The 15,341-nt window shown below is 60.5% G+C and overlaps 2 protein-coding genes and 1 long non-coding RNA gene across 5 annotated transcripts in view; 2 read left to right on the top strand and 1 right to left on the bottom strand.

Annotated features, from left to right (window-relative positions):
• The window catches only part of GCK (glucokinase), a 36,356-nt gene extending 30,479 nt beyond the window's left edge, over positions 1-5,877 (top strand). Inside the window, exons 5-10 of one of the 2 annotated variants that reach the window (XM_027574134.1) lie at positions 777-872; positions 1,030-1,129; positions 2,836-3,019; positions 3,316-3,471; positions 4,009-4,242; positions 4,490-5,877. In XM_027574134.1, coding sequence (XP_027429935.1) covers positions 777-872; positions 1,030-1,129; positions 2,836-3,019; positions 3,316-3,471; positions 4,009-4,242; positions 4,490-4,634 — 915 coding nt within the window. In that variant the 3' untranslated portion in view covers positions 4,635-5,877. The remainder of the gene's footprint in view (positions 1-776; positions 873-1,029; positions 1,130-2,835; positions 3,020-3,315; positions 3,472-4,008; positions 4,243-4,489) is intronic. The other variant, XM_027574135.1, reaches the window with a different exon arrangement.
• A 1,472-nt stretch (positions 5,878-7,349) lies between these two features.
• Positions 7,350-9,751, top strand: MYL7 (myosin light chain 7). Of its 2 annotated transcripts, XM_027573927.1 has the most exons (7): positions 7,361-7,422; positions 7,657-7,770; positions 7,964-8,039; positions 8,341-8,445; positions 8,809-8,887; positions 9,014-9,062; positions 9,580-9,751. In XM_027573927.1, the coding sequence occupies exons 1-7, from the start codon at positions 7,420-7,422 to the stop codon at positions 9,679-9,681; spliced, it is 528 nt and encodes a 175-aa protein (XP_027429728.1). In that variant the 5' UTR covers positions 7,361-7,419; the 3' UTR covers positions 9,682-9,751. The 2 variants fall into 2 exon arrangements, with proteins under 2 accessions (XP_027429729.1, XP_027429728.1); XM_027573928.1 differs by lacking the exon at positions 8,341-8,445 and having other exon boundaries at positions 7,350-7,422; positions 9,580-9,741.
• Positions 9,752-10,519: 768 nt separating this feature from the next.
• Positions 10,520-12,920, bottom strand: LOC113911664. Its single transcript, XR_003516566.2, has 3 exons — positions 12,101-12,920; positions 11,300-11,401; positions 10,520-10,983 (listed from the first exon to the last, which is right to left on the bottom strand). It is a non-coding gene; the product is annotated as an uncharacterized LOC113911664 (long non-coding RNA).
• Positions 12,921-15,341: the final 2,421 nt, after the last annotated feature.

The raw sequence follows: 15,341 nt of genomic DNA, 5'->3' as shown, positions 1-15,341 counted from the left end.
CACATGTACAGGATATGTGCATATACGTGTGTGCATTATACACATGTACACACATCAATTCTATGTGTGTGTACAGGATGCATGCATGCGTGTGCGCATTATACACACATGTGCACACGTCAGTTTTACACACATGTACAGGATATGTGCATATACGTGTGTGCATTATACACATATACACACATCAATTCTATGTGTGTGTACAGGATGCACGCATGCGTGTGCGCATTATACACACATGTGCACATGTCAATTTTACACATGTGTACAGCACATGTGCATGTGTGTGTGCATTGTACACATGTACACACATCTATTCTACACATATACATGTGTATAAATTACACACACATCTGTACCCATCGGTTACAAATACATACAAAACACCTACAACCTCTCAGAGAAAGAGCCAGTGCAGTGCTGCTTGGTTCTCCAAGCCCGGGCCCCCGGCACACGAAGGGCAGGGACGGGCCGGCCGCTCCGGGGCCCAGGGAGACTGTCCGGGAAGCGTAAGGCCACCGTCGCTTCCAGTTGGGTGTACTGGAGGGGAGGAAGCCCAACGTGATACAGGTTGTTTTCCTCCAGACCTCATCCTTACTCTGGGTGGTGCCGCTGGGCTTTCCTTTAGAAACACTCTCACTCGGGCTGGAGGCTGGCCCTGCAGAATTAGAAGTATTCGTAGAGTCGTCTCCAAGCCCTGGTCTGCGGAGTGGGGCGCCTTCACCCTGCCCCCAGTGTTCCTCAGCAGCCACAGGCCTGCCTTCCTCTTCCCTCAGGGCATCCTCCTCAATTGGACCAAGGGCTTCAAGGCCTCTGGAGCAGAAGGGAACAACATCGTGGGGCTCCTCCGCGACGCCATCAAACGGAGAGGGGTGAGGCACCCCCTGACCACCCTGGGAGCCCCCCCCATCTCTGGCCACGAAGCCAGGGACGGCCTCCTGGGCGTCCCTCCCCGGGGCTGCACGAAGCCCAGAGCGGCCCAAGCCGAGACCCCAGCCCCATCACTGTTGCCTCTGTGCCTCTTGGCAGGACTTTGAAATGGACGTGGTAGCAATGGTGAACGACACAGTGGCCACAATGATCTCCTGCTACTATGAAGACCGCCGGTGTGAGGTTGGCATGATTGTGGGTAAGGATTCACGCCCTGCTCTATCCAGGGGCCTCGGCAGCACAGAGCCTCCGCCTGCCTTTGTCTCTGGCCCTGAGGCATGAGGGCCAAAAGTCCTGGGCCATGGGTGATGGCCAGAGCAGGGCCCCTGTGCCAGGCGTGGGCCCCACAGGCGACAGGGTGTGGGGCGGTCTTGGGAAGATGCAGGAGCGTCCTGAATGCAGCTAGCATATCCCAACACTCACAAAGTCCCTGCATCAGACGGCGCACCGGCTACAGGTCCGCCTGGCCCATCGGGATTTAATTACATCCCCTTATCTGGTAAATTGACCAAACCAGACAGACTTGTCCCCGTGCAAGAGGAGAAGCACAGGTGGCATCACTCTCCTGCACGGTCTTCCTGTCCCTGCACGAAGGCCAGGAAGGGAGCGGCACTGGCCCCAGCGGACCTCGGGCCTTTCTAGAAGCTCCTGAGGGTCAGGAGTATGTACTGAGCATGGGTCCTGTCTGGTCAGTCACCTCCTGGGCATGCAGGCATGCAGTGTCCGGGCTCTGGCTCCCCAGAAAGCCAGTGGCAAAGTTGTTTGCTTCACGGGGCCCCTCAGAGCCAGCCCTGAAGGGTTGTCTGCGCTCACAAACCCATCTCCAACAGCACATCCACATCCTCAGCTGCCGCCTGACCTTGCTCCATCCCTCCTCTCATTGCTCACATCTCCTCCTTCCGTGTTCAACTTTCAGATGGAAAGCCGGCTCTGAGTCCCCCGCCTAAACAGGAGGGGCAGGGTCCTGCTCTCCTGGCTGTCCCCTTCAGAGCTGCCTGGGGCAGCTAAGTCAGGGCATGGCTCCCCAAGATGCCCTGTCTTGGTGTCTGAGCTCTGCAGCCCCTGCCTCGGGCACACCCCTGATGGAGCAGAGATGGCCGAGGGTGGCCTGGTCCCACACCTGTCCTGCAAACACTCTCCTCAGTGCTTAAAAACATCTTTATGATAATGACCAAGATCCAGAAATTGAGAGGATGCGTGTCAAAGTCAGGATTTCTGGGTTTTTTTTTTCCACATACACACCAAAAAAATGGGAAGGCCCCATTCCTGCTGGGCAGGTCCACCGGCCAGCATTAGAGTTGCCGTACCCAGTGGCGTTAGGAGCATGCTACCCATGCCATCACGCTCAGAAACCATTTTGAAACTTCACCATTTCTCAGCAAAGGACACCACGTTTTCACTTTGCAAGGGACTGCAAATTACAAATTCCACAGCAGTCCCAGGGACCCAGGCTGTGCCTTACTCACCTCTGGGTGCCCCCAGACCAGGGCCCAGGACAGAGACGCTCAAGCACATGTACGTAAAGCGCTAAAAGACAAGGATGGTGGATAACCAAGATAAAACCACACACATCTCTAGTTGGCAAAGCACTTCGACACGTTTCACTCCGTCCTCCCAAGTATCCGGGTAATGAGGTGTCACCAGCCCCTACTGGGGACGAGGAACAGCCCAGGGAGATGGGCTCATGGATGCGAGGTCACACAGCAAACCCCAGTCTTTCAGCCCCTGGGAAAGTCGCCTTGCCCACGTCGCCAGGCCAGGCAGTGGTGGCTGCGGCAGCAGGACGCTGGGAAGCTAGGGCCATGGGGGGCCTCCTGCAGGGAGAGGCGGGTTCCCAGGACTGCAGCCCCTGCTCCACCCCACCCCACCCCCGCCCCAGTGGGGCCTGACCCGTGGTCCCCACAGGCACAGGCTGTAATGCTTGCTACATGGAGGAGATGCAGAACGTGGAGCTCGTGGAAGGGGACGAGGGCCGCATGTGCGTCAACACTGAGTGGGGCGCCTTTGGGGACTCCGGTGAGCTGGACGAGTTCCTGCTGGAGTACGACCGCGTGGTGGACGAGAACTCCCTGAACCCCGGCCAGCAGCTGTAAGGACCTTGCCCGCTGCCGCCCCCCCGCCCCCGCCCTGCTCAGGCAGGCAGATAATGGGCTTGTTTTTAAACAACTCTGGGGAAAAGCCAACTGACAATCCTTTTGCAAGCTCCTCCCTTTTTGCGCTCACTCGCCCCCTGTGAACCCGGAACCGTGAGAGACATGAAGGTTTATGAGGGGACGGGCGCGAACCCAAGTTTGGAAGCGGGGTGTCACAGCGCCCCACCTGGCCTCCTCGTGGCCGCGCGTGGAGACCTCCATGACAGGGATGACCCGGCCGCCCTCTGTGCAGGTACGAGAAGCTCATCGGCGGCAAGTACATGGGCGAGCTGGTGCGGCTCGTGCTGCTAAAACTCGTGGACGAAAACCTGCTTTTCCGCGGGGAGGCGTCGGAACAGCTGCGCACGCGCGGCGCCTTCGAGACGCGCTTCGTGTCGCAGGTGGAGAGGTGCGCTGGGCGCGCCGGGCGAGGGGCGGTGTCTAGGGGGTCGTGCGCGGAGGGGCGGGGGGCGTGCTCAGGGGAGGGGCCGTGTACACGGGGGAGGGTCTGCGGCGTGGACGCAGGGGGCGTGGCGGGGCGTGGGCGGGGCCCCGGCCCGGGGTCCGGAGCGAGGGTCCCGGGCGGCGCGTGGCCCGCAGGGGAGCCCGCAGCCAGGCAGTTGACGCAGCTCACGCGTCCCCCTCCGTGGCTCCCCACCGCCGTGGACATCGCCTCACTTCACGCGACAGCCCCGAGGCGCGCCGGTGTCGCCCACGTTAGAGCGGAGACCCTGGGCTTAGAGGCGCAAAGACCAGCTAACTGCTGGTCCCTGGCGGAATCGAACCCGCTCCCCTCCGGAGCCCGAGCCCCAAGCGCTTTGCCTGGGTGAGGTGGGCAGGGGGAGGGGAAGAGGCCGCCGCCGTCGGGGTCGGGGTCTGGCTGGCCCGGAGGCTGAGCGACCCTCCAGCGACGCCCTCCCTCCCCCCGGCCGCCCCCGCCCCACAGCGACTCAGGCGACCGCAAGCAGATCTACAACATCCTGAGCACGCTGGGGCTGAGGCCCTCGGCCACCGACTGCGACATCGTGCGCCGCGCCTGCGAGAGCGTGTCCACGCGCGCCGCGCACATGTGCGCCGCGGGGCTGGCGGGCGTCATTAACCGCATGCGCGAGAGCCGCAGCGAGGACGTGATGCGCATCACCGTGGGCGTGGACGGCTCCGTGTACAAGCTGCACCCCAGGTGAGACCACGTGGTCGTCCGCCCTCCCCATCGGGCCCAGCGGCCCTTCGTGGGTGTGCGTTCGGAGGACGGAAGGCAAGCGAAAATAAGCTCTCCGAGGTCCCAAGGGTTAGCCCCTCGTCCCCTTTGGGCCCCCAGACAAGCAGGAGGGAGGGCCCCCTGAGCTTCTTCCTCGCGCTGCGGGGCAGGAATGAGGCGCTCGGGGAGTGCAGGGAGGAGGGACGGCAGCCCCGCTTCCCCTGTGCAGCTTCAAGGAGAGGTTCCACGCCAGCGTGCGCAGGCTGACGCCCAGCTGCGAGATCACCTTCATCGAGTCGGAGGAGGGCAGTGGCCGGGGTGCGGCCCTGATCTCGGCGGTGGCCTGCAAGAAGGCCTGCATGCTGGGCCAGTGACAGCGGAGGCCCCCAGGCAAGGAGGCAGCAGTGGCTCGCTGGACCTGGGCCCCAAGGGACTTGCTCCCCACGGGTGCCCCCAGCCTCGCCCAGGAAAGAGGTCTCTCTTTGTAAGGACCCTGGATGTGTCCCATCCCCACTGCCACCCCGAAAGATGGGGAAAGGCCCGCGGGGGATTTGGGGGCCCCTCGGCAGACCTTTTCTCTCAGAGGTTGGTGGGACAGCCCAGGGTCCTGACTGGGTTGGGGGCTGAGGTGAGCAGGCATGGAGACCCCCAGAGCCCCTCACCTGTCTCACTGCAATCAAGGACCCAGAAGGGAGTTGCTCATTCAGGACTTGGCTGCATCTCTGTACTGCCTCCTCTTGGAGCCTTCAGCTTGACTCAGCCTCTACCGGCCCTGCTCTGGGAGGGGGCTGTGCTCTGGACCCTGCTCCTGCCTGGGAACTCAACCCACTGGGGAGGCAGCCTAGCTGACCTGGCCAGACCTACACCGGGGTTCCACGGGGGGCCAGAGGCTGCCGGTCACCCAGGCCTGGCTGTTTTCTTGCCTGGGACTGGGAAATGCCACAGCGGAGGCTGCTTGTACCCTGAGGCCTGGAGTTGGTAGCCCTTCTGCTCTCCTGCCGCCATCCATGAGTGGTTTGTGGTTCTGGGATGGACCCTCCCAGGTGGTGCGAGACACAGGGCCCCCAGAGGCCCTGCCTGCCCAGAGGGACCCAGGGTGAGGAGGACTTCCCCCTCCCACCCCCAGGCAGGCCTGGGGGCACCTCCGTGGTGGAGGCCTAAGCTCCCACAGGGCTGGCCTGGAAAAAGATGTCAGCACCCAGCGCCCAAGGGACCACCCGGGCCTCTCTCTTCTCACCAGACTTCTGTGTGCCACACCAGCCTCTCATGCCCAACCTGGGACTGTGTGGTTTTTTAAGTAAACGTTTTAAAAACTTAGAACATGGCGTTGACAAGTGTTCTTTGATCTTTGTGCATAAGGACTGTGGGACAACATGGAGACGTGGTCACAGGTGCACAGATGCTCTACAACCTGGGTGCCTCGGAATTCGCCACCCCCTCCAGCCAGCCGTGCCAGGGAGTGTGAAGGGACACACGGGCTGTAGGGATAGAGGTGGCATCGGCGGGCGGGTGGTCAGACGCACCGGCTTGCCCCGGCCCCCGGCTAACCGTCTGTGGGCTGTGCGTGTGGACCTGTGGGCTGTGATTGCCCCTGGGGGTGCCTGGGAAGGAGTTGGGGGCCGGGGTGCTGCTCCGAGAAGTGCGACAGGTGCCTGGAGCCACTTGGGTTGTGGCAGTGATGGGCGGGGGAGAGGGAAACACGAAGTCACGTGATTGCTGAGGCCCTTCCAGATACTTCTGGGTGACGAGTCTAGTCTGAGTTAGCCGAGGGCCCGGCACCATCTCCCAGCTACGCCCTGTTACACGTCCACACGTTTGTAGGATTAGAATCTATGCTTGATCTTCGGTGAGAGGAACTACCCAACAAAGCCGGAATGACTGTTATTTCATTCAGAACTTAACCCAGAGCTGCGGGTCTGAGATGTTCCCTCGTTTTTCCGGGTGTCTCCTGTGGGATCGGGTCAGATCTTTTTAGTTCTCTTGAATCTAAAATACGCATTAGAACGTCGTGCGAGCCTCCGGTTACTTCATCCGCGGTACTCGTGTTTCGGCGCGCGTATCGGATCCCGTTTTGACCTAAACTAATTCCTAGTGATTCTTTTCCTTGCAGTTCAGGGGATTCTATTGATTTTTTAAGTTGTCTCTGTGGGTGGTTTATACGTTTCATGAATTTCATTTCAGGAGGGTAAAGGAGCTATTGTCCAACGCTTGTTACACAGGGGACATTGGGTGTTACTCACCATGCAAACTCCAGCTCTACCAGCTGGTCTCTGCATTTGTCCCCCCAGGGTCAAGGGGCAGCCATGCAGAGCCAGGTTCCGGGGGAGGGAGGGTGGGCAGCCAGTGGGTCCTCTCCTCTGCTCCGGGTTCCGAGAGGGCAGCCAATGGGCCCCCAACGTTAGTTCTAGAAGGTCCCCAACCCCCAGCCCTTCTCCGGGCCCTAAAGAAGCAGGCAAGCCTGCAGCCCGGGCAGAACAGAGGGTGTCTGACCCCTGGCTGCACAGCAGAGCCTCACATGAAGGGCTCATGACCACTTTCTTGGGGGTCCAGGGGGTTCCTTGGGGTCCAGGTCATGTACCGTGCTCCAGAAGCCTCACACACAGATTCTGTTTGGGGCCACGACTAGCTCAGGGCTGCCTTCTGCCCCCGTCAGACGCCAGGACCACCGTCCACCCAAACCTCTGGGAATCCCTAGGGGTCTCAGGCCAGAGACCATCCTCAGAACCACCCACCGCCCTTCCCAAGCCCAGTAGAGTCCCCAGGCCAGCCCTCCGAACGCCGTCCTCTTGGACTGGGCGGGTTCTGGGCTGGACCTGCAGGAGGGACAGTCAGATGGGGGTCACAGGGGAGACTTCTTATGCAGGGGGCTGCCTCATTCAGCACCCAGAGTGGCGAGAGCTGTGAGCCTGTGAGCTCTGCCCTTGGGAGCCTTTGCTGCTGGATGGGTGGATGCCGGGATGTTAGACATCAGGGGGCCTGAAGGTCACCAGGAATGTGGCTGGAATCTGCCTGGGGCCCTGTCCTCCCCCAGCCCAGGCAGGGCTGCCAAGTTTGGGCCTGTCCTCTCTTCCTGTCCTTATTTGGCGCTGCAGGTGATAAGGCTGAAACATAAAAGGGGCTGGGGGCCCCTTGCAGCAACCCAGCTGCCATAGAGAGAGGATGGTGAGTGCCCGGTGGGGTAGCCAGAGGCCAGCAGGCTCCCAGGGGCTGTCCCGTGGGCTGGGGGAAGAGAGCCAGGGAGTTCTGTGCTTGCACTGGGCCTGGAGAACTAGTCTCCAGAGGTAGGAAGAGGACCCTGACCTAGGCTCTCCTGGAAATGCTCAGGGGGTGTGCATGGGAAGGGGGGAGTCTTTGGGGAGCCGGGCAGAGGACCTCTCCCCACCGACAGTGTTGCAGGCCAGCAGGAAGGCAGGGACCCGGAGCAAGGCCGCGGCCACCAAGCAGGCCCAGCGAGGCTCTTCCAATGTGTTCTCCATGTTCGAGCAAGCCCAGATCCAGGAGTTCAAGGAAGTGAGTGCCCCACCCCCAATGGCCTGAGACCAGTCCTGGCCCCCCACCCTGCATACACCCCCTCTGCTCAGTAGTCAGTGGTCCTGGCCCCTGTCCTTGCTCCACCCTCCACGCTCCAGGACCCCTCCCCACCTCTGGCCTTCCCTGGGGTGGGGGCTGTTCCCACTTGGAGGCTGTGCCCCCCACCTCGCAGGCCTTCAGCTGCATCGACCAGAACCGGGATGGCATTATCTGCAAGTCAGACCTTCGGGAGACCTACTCCCAGCTCGGTGAGTGCTTCTGCCTTCCCCCTGCTCGTGGGGCCTGCTCACACCAGGGGAGCCGCTCTGGCTCAGCTAGCTCGTGGGAGAAAGCACAGCTCCCCCCCCACCTCCGCCTGGCAGCGCCCGCCTTCCCCCTTCCCGACTCACACCTCTCTCCCCATCTGTCTCCGTGCACACACACCCCTACCCCACTGGTCGCAGCTCCCCATCCCTTCACACTTCTCCACCCCCTGAAGCCCAGAAGCAGGGAAGGCCGGCCTGGCCCCCCCCAGGCCCCATGTCCATGGCGTGCCCCACCCCCAACCAGGGAAGGTGAGCGTCCCAGAAGAGGAGCTGGACGCCATGCTGCAGGAGGGAAAGGGTCCCATCAACTTCACCGTCTTCCTCACACTCTTCGGGGAGAAGCTGAATGGTCAGCCTGGGCCGGATTGGGTCCCCCCAGCTTGTTATCTGACTAAGCCCCACCCAGAACTCAACTGGACACTCCCTGGCACTGGCCCACCCAGGGCCTGTGGGGTTTTTCCCTCCCCTCCAGACCCATGGGCACCGGTCACCCTGACTCCCAATTCAGCCTCCCTCCCAAATCCCAAATCCCAAATCCCAGTCTCCTGGCCAGGCCTGCCCACAAGGACAGCGGGTCTTGGCCTCCCTGAGCCCCAAGGGACACTGTATCAGGAAACACCCTCCCACCTCTTCTGGGACGTGGCGGGCCCCCAGCACCCTGGGGTCCTCTTGGGTGGGCACGGCTGCTCACCTGGCTCCCCCGGGCTCCCAGGGACAGACCCTGAGGAAGCCATCCTGAGCGCCTTCCGCATGTTCGACCCCAGCGGCAAAGGTGTGGTGAACAAGGATGAGTAAGTGTGAGCAGGGGGAAGGGGCACCATGCAGAAACCGCGGGGAGGCCCTTGGTGAGGGCGGCCGCCTGGGCCAGGGGAGCCTTCACCGCCCCCCACATTGGGCCACCCCTCGGCTCTCCCCAGGTTCAAGCAGCTTCTCCTGACCCAGGCAGACAAGTTCTCTCTGGCCGAGGTGAGGACTCGGGCTCCTTCAACACCCTCCCCACCCCTTCACAGGGCCCTTGCCCCGCAGGGCACTGGGCAGGCCTTGGTGACCCACCACCCTCGTGGGCTCGGAGCACGGCTGTGTGGGACCACCTCCATGAGCCCCAGAGGGTGAAGGGCATGGAGTCAGAAGGGAGGAGGGTGTGCCAGGCTGGGAGAGCTGTGTGCGCAAAGGCCCAGGGATGAGAGAGTGGCACCTCCAGCGTTTGGAAGATGCTCTGTACGTGCAGGGTCAGGGCAGTGCAGAGAGGATATGGAGGCACCCCATGGCTGAGGTGGGCCCTCCGACCCACAGCCCCCTTCAGACCCCCACCCTCCACCCGTTTCCCTCGCCTGCCCAGAGTCAGACAACAGAAACATGGTAACTCTGAGTTTGGGGTTTGGAGCTGAGAGGGGACAGGGTGAGGGGTCACAGGTCTCAGGTCACGGCCACTGGCCGCCCCAGGCCTCCCTGGCCGGGCTGCCTGTTGCATGCCCTCCCCCAGGTGGAGCAGATGTTCGCCCTGACGCCCATGGACCTGGCAGGGGACATCGACTACAAGTCTCTGTGCTACATCATCACCCACGGGGACGAGAAGGAGGAGTGAGCTTTGGCGCGGCTGCGACCCGGGGCCAGCCTGTGCCGACACAGCAATAAATGTTTCCAAATCACACCTGCGGTGGTGGCCTGTCTGTGACGGACGGGGTGGGGCCGGCAGGGGGATCCGAGGGACCCCGCCCCTCACCGGCTCAGCTCAGCCCACCCCAGACTGCTGCTCGATGATCACACCTGCGGTGGTGGCCTGTCTGTGACGGATGGGGTGGGGCCGGCAGGGGGGTCCAAGGGACCCCGCCCCTCGCCGGCTCAGCTCGGCCCACCCCAGACTGCTGCTCGATGATGGGCCGGCGTGTGCCCAGTTTACAGATGAGGACACATCTCTAGGAGAGGGACTGGTGGGCTCTGTATGGTCACATGGTGGGCCCTGTGCTCCGCATCCGCTCTGCCGAGGGCCCCACTGGTGGGCCTCCCTGCACGTGTGTGTGTGTGTGTGTGTGTGTGTGTGTGTAACCCATCTGAAAACACACACTTAACTTCACTTTGGAAATGCAAACAAGGTGCCACCACACTGCCCCAGAGCGCACGCAGACTTCCAAAGGAGATAGGAACAGGCCTCCTGTGGGGGGGCAGGCAGTAAAAGGCTGGAGAGAGGGGGTGTTCTTTCTCCAGAAAAGACTGTTGGTGTCCCATCCCCCGCTTCATCTGCAGAAACCAGGGGCTGGAGGGGGCACGGCTCATCTTGGGAACGGGAAGGTAGTAGGGGGATATCCTATCCAGAGGAGGAGGGCGAGGAGAGAGAGAGAGAGGCAGCCCCTTGCACGAAGTCGGACCTCCCCTCCCACAAGCCTGGCTGCAGCCCCCCAGCTAGGAGGTTGGAAGAGATGAGGAGCTGAACAATTCCTTCCTCGAAGGCAAGCAAGACGAAAGGCATTTTCACCCGGAGAGGTGTTCGGTGTTCGTTTTTATCTGGGACTTGGCAATTTTAATTACGACGTTCAGACTTGAGATTTAAAGTCCTAGCACTTTCTCCTATTTGTTCGTGATCACGACGGTCCTGGAGCTGCCTGAGCAGGGATGGGGGGCGGGGATCACAACCAGGCTGGCTTACGATCCTTGATTCGCGCATAGGAGTTCTGCTTCTTCAACAAACTGATTTCAAGAAGTAAGGGCTGGGGCACCTGGGTGGCTCAGTCGGTTGGGTGTCTGCCTTCGGCTCGGGTCATGGTCTCGGGGTCCTGGGATCGAGCCCTGCGTTGCGCTCTCCGTTCGGCGGGGAGTCTGCTTCTCCCTCTGCCTCTGCCTCTATGCTCTCTCGCGCGCGTGCGCACTCACTCTCTCAAATAAATAAAATCTTAAAAAAAAAGTAAGGGGTAATATCGTAACTTAAGCCTCTGCAGAGAAGCATTGTAAAAGACGCAGCGGACCACAAAGATCGCGGGTGTCTTCCAAAAGGTACGCAGCAGAGCCCCTGGCTGGTTCTGCGGGGCCTCTAGGTGACCAACAGCAAGGCCACGGGCTCCCGTCCCTAGACGTGACCACCTGTGGTCCCCCCTCCTCTGCGGAGGAAGCCAGCTTTGCACCCGTTAGGAGAGCAAGTTCCTTCCAGCATTCCAGAACTGTTCCCTCAACCCCGAACACACGGGTTTGAACTATAGAGGGCCACTTACCTGCGGATTTCTTCCCAATAAATATAAGACAGCATTACATTTCCTCCTCTTTACGATGTTCCTGACGTTTTATTTTCTCGGGCTTACTTTACTGCAAGAACACTGCACGCAATGCACACAACACACAAAATATGTGTTACCTGATCATTCATGTTATCGGCAAGGCTTCCAGTCACCAGCAGGCTGTTAATACTAAGCTTTTTGGGGGGAGGGTCAAAAGTTTTAAGTGGATTTTCAACTGTGGGAGGTGGGTTGGTACCCCTCACCCCTGCGTTGTTCAAGGGTGAGCTGTCTTTGCATCTGCTCTTTGAATCCTCCTCGGAACCAGCTGTGACATGTTATTGGTCCCCTCGTGAACTAATGAGTACATAAAATCTGTTTTTGTTTTTTTTTTTTAAGATTTTAGTATTTGGAAGAGATAGCAAGAGCAGAGACAGAAGCAGACTCCCCGCCGAGCAGGCAGCCTGCTCAACCCAGCCCAAAGGAAGCCCATTTTGTTTGTGCAGGCTTGCATCTACGTGTTCTGCAGAAACGAAGGAAGGTTTTGTTTCCAGAGAGCAGAGACCACACAAACGTGCTCACAGAGGGCCAGGCCTCAAAGTGCTACCTTATTGGACACAACACCCGAGGTGTTGGACACACCCCTGAGCTGGGAGACTCAGGGTCTGTAGCCACCTGTGCTTCCCCAAGGGGAAGCCAAATCCCTGACTTCCTGTTTTCCTACGAGCCCTGGAAGCCTCGCTGCTGTGAGGACCACCCCCCACCCAGGCAGTGGGGCTCCTGGTCCTGTGGTGCTCTCACCTCACTTCACCCACAGCCTACTCAGAGGAGGTCTCCCAGCCTCTTGCCTTCACTGGGACCATGTCCAGGATCTCCCAGGGCTCTCTGGGAGAACTTCCGACAGCTCCAGCCCCTTCCTCCTCCTTTGCCAGGGGCTCACGTTCGAGGGGCTGCAAGAGAAACACCGTCCCATCTCCCCCAACACCCTGCAGGGCCTAGATGCAAAGGCTGACGTCCCCAGCAGCAGCCCAGACCTCACAGGGGGGCTGGTTGTGGAAATGCAGTCTCTTGAGAGACACCCCCCTCCCCAAACGCTTTTGTTCAGGAAGGCCCTTGAACCCCCTGGGCCTTGGGAGTCCCTCACCTGGGCTCTGAGTAGTGGCCGGCAGGGACGTCTGTACAGGAAAATGCACATTAGAAATAAGACAAGGTTAATACTCCCAGGTGCAGAAAAAGGAAACAGATTTTCTCCTCCCTTTTCTTAGCGCATTCTCTTTAGAGAACATGTAAGTTCTTTCCCTACCTCCTTTTGCGTCCATCTCTTTGACGGCTAAAGACGCCTCTGGCCAGTTGTACAACCCAGTTAGATCCCCACGCAGCCGGGAGCTGCATCTTTGAGTTTTCCCAGTTTCCTGGGAGGGTAGGAGCCTCACGCACAGGGACTCCAGCAAGCCTACTTCTGGCTCTAAAGAGGGGACAAGTGTGGTTTTCCCCCGGAAAAAGGCAATCAGCAAAGCCAGGTCCCCGTGAGTGGTTGGTGCTCTCCCTGGAGAACCGTGCGGATGGGGCGGCTGCCGGTGATGGGGTGACGAGCACCAAGCTCAGTGACTTTTGTGGAGAGGTTTTCTGCATTGGCAGATTCAGTTTTGACTGCCTCCCCAGCTGGGCCTGCAGCTCCATCCCCCAGAGCCGCAGGCTTGCTGGAGGGGTGGCCAGGGGGTTCCTGATTTTCTCCTGGGACCCCTCAGCCCCCAGCCTGGGCCCTACCCCTATGCCCCCAGAGCTGACAAGCACACAATCTTGCTCCAGCGTTCACGCCATGGATAAAGTTCAGGACAGGGCGTGAGGAATCTCGTGTGCCCTCCTCCCCCTGCCCCCCTGGAACACGGCTGGCACGTGATCCCCATGGCCATGGGGACCCCCCCCGACCCGGGACAGCTGGGGGCACCGCGCCGCACCTGGATCTCCCATTCGTCTCTAACACAAAGAGAAACTAGCTTCTGTATGACCGAAGGCCCTGTGATTGGGGGTTTCTTGTGCTTACAGCAGAGCCTGGTCCTAACCAATGCAGTCTGACCACCACCCCCCCACCTCACAGATAAACCGAGGCACCACATGGTCAAGTGACTTACCCACGGCCACACAGAGCCAGGCGGGTGTGGGTGTCCCTCTCAGGGAGCATCAACCAGCCCACCAACGCACTGGGTCCCCAGGGGTTGAAAACAAAGACATCTGAATGACTCAGCTCTTGACAGCACCCAGCACGCCCTCCCAGCCTCCTCGCAGCCCAGAGTAGGTCCCCGTGACACTAGTTCTAGTTCAGGACCACGGGGCATGGCCACGGGGCAGGGGCCACCGCGACCCTGGATTTCATGTTTCTGACCAGATGCACAGGTGGAGGGACGTGCGGATGTACCAGGGGATGGGCTGGTGGCCCAGGCTGTCTTGGGGTGCTGTCTGCTCAGCGGACCCGACCATTTCCTAGCACAAAGGGGCAGAGAGGCAAGGCCAGAGATAAAGGTGCCGGTCTCAAGAGCCTCTGGGTGGCAGGTCCCCTGGAAGCCACAGGCAGTGTCCACACACCACCCGAGAGAAGTCACACGGTAGTTACGGGGTCCGGCGAGTCAAGTTTCTGTGGATCTGCTCCGATCAGAAGGCCCAGCCTGTGTCTGCCCAGGAATCCAGGCTGGCTGGGGGCTTGTGGGCCTCGAGCAGCCTGGTGGTTCCACCCTCACATCTGGGAAGCCAGAGGCCACCACACTGAGACCAAGCCCAGGATAAAAGCTCACATGAGGGACAGGCATGGCCCTCAACCCTTCCAGCTGAGGCTGGACACTTGGGAGAGGGACCCCAGTCCTATGGCCATGTGCACGCTCGGGCAAGAAGAGATGGGGGCTGCCTGCACACCGTGAGACATGAGAAACTGTTGTAGTCAGGAAGACATGGGGCGGCTTGTTATACGCAAAAGCGACACACCAGTTTATGCTATATCCTGCTGAAGACAGACAGACATCACCCAACCTTATGAAGTAGTAACCCCAAACTGAGTTTCTTCTATTCATTTTGACCTTCCATTATAGGAACTGAGGCCAGCTCCAACCGGGTCACCACTCATGGACACCCCAGACCCGTGTGGGTTTTGATCAGAGACTTACTGGGACCAGGGCCTCTGATGGAGGGCCCAGGCTAGAGGGGGCTGAGCCAGAAGGTGCTAGAATAGTCCTGATGGCAGCCAGGGCTGAGGCGCTTGAGCCTCCATCCGGCCTCTGGCCTCCCTGGCTTCAGGCTCCAACACAGGCATCCCCTCCCCAGGAAGCCACCTCCTGAGTCAGGTCTGGGCCGCTCGGCACCCAGGGCGTGCCCGGCCCAGCCTGACGTAGGGCAGCCTGGCTTCCCAAAAGCGACATGGGGACAGGGACATGTCCACCTCTAGTACCACACCTGGCACGAGGCAGGTGCTCAGGGGGGATATGTAGTGAATGAATAGGGTGGCATTATGAATCTCTAGACTTCTGGAAGCTGAGACCAGGAGCCTTTGTAGACTCTGTGGGTCCACAGAGACTGCTGCCCGGAGCGGTCTGGGCCCTGTTTCCCTGGCCCCTGCGCCTTAGCGGGTGGCTGCAGGGAGGAGAGACACCTGCCAGTTCCTCTCCCCTCCGCCCCCATCCCACTGCACTGTTCCTGCCTGTCACCCCGCCCCAGGGGTCTGGAACAGCCCCTGACCTCCCACCTGCTGCCGGCCCTCATCATCTGGGGACCGGCCCCACAGGGCTGTGCTGCTGACGCACAGAGCCACACAGCACCAAAATAGAACTCTGTCACCCCGGGCTGCCCTGCTTTGCGTCAGCAACACCTCCACCAACCCTCTCCCCGGACCCCCTCCTCACTCCCTGCTTCCTCCTCCCCCCTTCCTGTGCCCCTCTCCCCGGTGCAGCCCAGCTGCTGCCCCGTCCCGCTGGCCCCTGCCAGGGCTGACTGGTCTGGACCACCTCGAGTTCCTCCATCCACAGCCCCCCTTGCTGGGGCCCGCTCAGAAGATGGG

Source organism: Zalophus californianus, chromosome 12 (assembly GCF_009762305.2).
Source record: "Zalophus californianus isolate mZalCal1 chromosome 12, mZalCal1.pri.v2, whole genome shotgun sequence".
Classification (NCBI taxonomy): Eukaryota; Metazoa; Chordata; class Mammalia; order Carnivora; family Otariidae; genus Zalophus; species Zalophus californianus.
The sequence above is the reverse complement of the archived record's forward strand: the minus strand, read 5'-3'. Positions and strand labels throughout refer to the sequence as shown.

Excerpts from the sequence above, each read along its gene's own strand:
- MYL7 (XM_027573927.1), top strand. Across the intron at positions 8,888-9,013 it reads GGTGTGGTGAACAAGGATGA|GTTCAAGCAGCTTCTCCTGA; the intron begins GTAAGTGTGAGC and ends GGCTCTCCCCAG. Across the intron at positions 9,063-9,579 it reads ACAAGTTCTCTCTGGCCGAG|GTGGAGCAGATGTTCGCCCT; the intron begins GTGAGGACTCGG and ends GCCCTCCCCCAG.